General features: G+C 61.0%; 1 protein-coding gene across 1 annotated transcript in view; it reads right to left on the bottom strand.

Annotated features, from left to right (window-relative positions):
* Positions 1 to 6: 6 nt before the first annotated feature.
* LOC106510991 (early growth response protein 4) overlaps positions 7 to 2,473 on the bottom strand; it is a 7,095-nt gene continuing 4,628 nt past the window's right edge. The window contains exons 3-4 of the mRNA XM_013999726.1: positions 1,591 to 2,097; positions 7 to 1,467 (exon numbers count right to left, since the gene is read on the bottom strand). Of these exons, the coding sequence (XP_013855180.1) occupies positions 389 to 1,467; positions 1,591 to 1,711 (1,200 nt within the window). The 5' untranslated portion in view covers positions 1,712 to 2,097 and the 3' untranslated portion in view covers positions 7 to 388. The remainder of the gene's footprint in view (positions 1,468 to 1,590; positions 2,098 to 2,473) is intronic.

Here is a 2,473-nt window from a genome sequence, read left to right as displayed (position 1 = left end):
TTAATCAGACAGACTGCCCTTTAATCAGACGGACTGCCCCTTTAATCAGACGGACTGCCCCTTTAATCAGACGGACTGCCCCTTTAATCACACGGACTGCCCCTTTAATCAGACGGACTGCCCCTTTAATCACACGGACTGCCCCTTTAATCAGACGGACTGCCCCTTTAATCAGACGGACTGTCCCTTTAAGGTCCTCCAGCAGCAGCAGGCCCGGGCCAGGGTCAGCCCTGTCCTTTAAATCATCCTGTCAGCCGGGCTGCAGCACGCATGCGCCTCTGAGCACCTGTTACCCGGTGTGACGTCACGTGTCCTCCCGGAGTTGTCAGTTCAAATCCCGAAAGCTTCAAAGTGATTCCAAGAGCGGGAGCGCGCCCTCCCCCTGTTTTTAGACGCCGGGCGCGTTCAGGGCCAGAGAGTAGGCGGCCATCATCTGGGCGCGCAGCTGCTGCTTGACGTGCACGCGCCCGTGCCGCTTCCTCTCGTCGCTGCGCGCGAACCTCTTSCCGCACACGTCGCAGGAGAAGGGCTTCTCCCCGGTGTGCGTGCGCGTGTGCGTGGTCAGGTGGTCGCTGCGGCTGAAGCTGCGCGCGCAGATGGCGCACTGGAAGGGCTTCTGGCCCGTGTGGATGCGCACGTGCCTGTTGAGCTCGTCGGAGCGCGAGAAGCGGCGCTCGCAGCCCTGCACCGAGCACGGGAACGGCTTGGCCTTCAGCCCGCTCTTGGCGGGGGCCCTCCTGCCCGCGCGCGTCTGCTTGGGCGCGTGCACGCCGCTGATGTTGATCATGGGGAACGCGCCCTGCAGGAGGGAGGAGAGCAGGTGCGCGTCCAGGGTGGAGGGGGYGCAGAGGAGGTCGCCCTGCACGAGCTCAGTCTTTATGACGGGACGAGCGATGACGTAATTACCGGAATCTCCGCCGGTGACCGGAGCGGACAAGCTCCTCATCCAGTCCTCCACCGGCTCCGGTTTCAGCTCGCCCTGCGCGGCCTCAGARCCCAGCAGGGACTCGATCAAGTCCGTGACGTCCAGCTGCTCCAGGGCGCACAGCGGGAGCAGCGCGTCCGCGCAGGCCGGGAGCAGAGCCTCTCCGCCGGGCGCGCATGGCTGGGAGCCCCCGCTGTTGCAGCTGGAGCTCCCGAACTCACTCTTCACCACAACCGGGGGGGCACCGGAGGGGGCTGCAGCCGGGGGAGGGATGCTGAGGTCCGGGGCGGAGGAGGAGGAGGAGGGGTCACCCTGCTGCTGCTGCTGCTCCATCTCCGTGCAGATCCCCACGATCTCCGTGATCATGCTCAGGATCGCRTCCGCGGTGCTGCTCAGTCCCGCCGCCGCCGGTTCCGGCTCCGGTTCCGGCTCGGTGAAGAAGCCGCCGGTGCAGCCCAGAGACGGGGAGAGGGTGTCCGAGGAGCAGTCACTGAAGTCGGAGAAGAAGTCCGAGTCTGAGGCGTCGGTTCCCGGGGAGAAGACTGGAGGAGGAGGAGGAGGAGAAGGAGGAGAGGAGGAGGAGGTGTCAGTGTCATCATTGTATAATCTCACCTCAGCATCACGGGGTGAGGGTGCACGTGCACCTGCGTGATTAAAACACTCACCTTGGCTGAACGGAGACCCCACATCCGAGTCGGAGCCGTGGCTGGAGCCCACGCTGTCCACCCAGGCGCTGCACGCGTCCTCAAACTCCGACATGAAGCTGTCGTCGCGCTGCAGGAGCATCCTGACAGGTGTTACAGGTGTTAAAGGTGTTACCGCGGGAGGAGAAGGAAACAGTCAGGTTTTATCCGGTACCGGAGCCCGGTTCTGTTAGTCCGCTCGGTGATGCTGAGGATGATCAGCTCCCTCCGCGCGCTCTCCGTTTTATACTCTCCGTCTCCAAGGTAACTCCCGGCACGCTCCTATTGGTCGAGCGCCGGCGTGAGGGATTCCCCCCGCCGAGCCCCTCGTAGCTGCCCAAACATGGGCAACTTCCGGCCGTGACGGCGGGTATCCCCCGGTCCTTATAAGGACACGGCGGCAGAGCAGAGAGAGGGCTTCCCTTCACTGCGGCAGGAGAGGAGAGCTTACACAACCAGGACCCTCTCAGTCTGACGCATCTGAACAACCTGAAGATCAGTTTATACAATATCATGTCTGAGAGGACAACAACACAACAACAACACAACAACAACACAACAACAACACAAACAACAACAGGTTTTATGTTCCTGTCTGCACAAACAAACCATCTCAGAGAGACTACAGTGCTGCAGAGACACATGAGAACATCACTGGTCCACATGTTACTGGTCCACATGTCACTGGTCCACATGTTACTGGTCCACATGTCACTGGTCCACATGTTACTGGTCCACATGTCACTGGTCCACATGTCACTGGTCCACATGTTACTGGTCCACATGTTACTGGTCCACATGTCACTGGTCCACATGTTACTGGTCCACATGTCACTGGTCCACATGTCACTGGTCCACATGTTAC

The sequence above is a fragment of the Austrofundulus limnaeus genome, unplaced genomic scaffold (assembly GCF_001266775.1).
Source record: "Austrofundulus limnaeus strain Quisiro unplaced genomic scaffold, Austrofundulus_limnaeus-1.0 Scaffold2433, whole genome shotgun sequence".
NCBI lineage: Eukaryota > Metazoa > Chordata > Actinopteri > Cyprinodontiformes > Rivulidae > Austrofundulus > Austrofundulus limnaeus.
The sequence above is the reverse complement of the archived record's forward strand: the minus strand, read 5'-3'. Positions and strand labels throughout refer to the sequence as shown.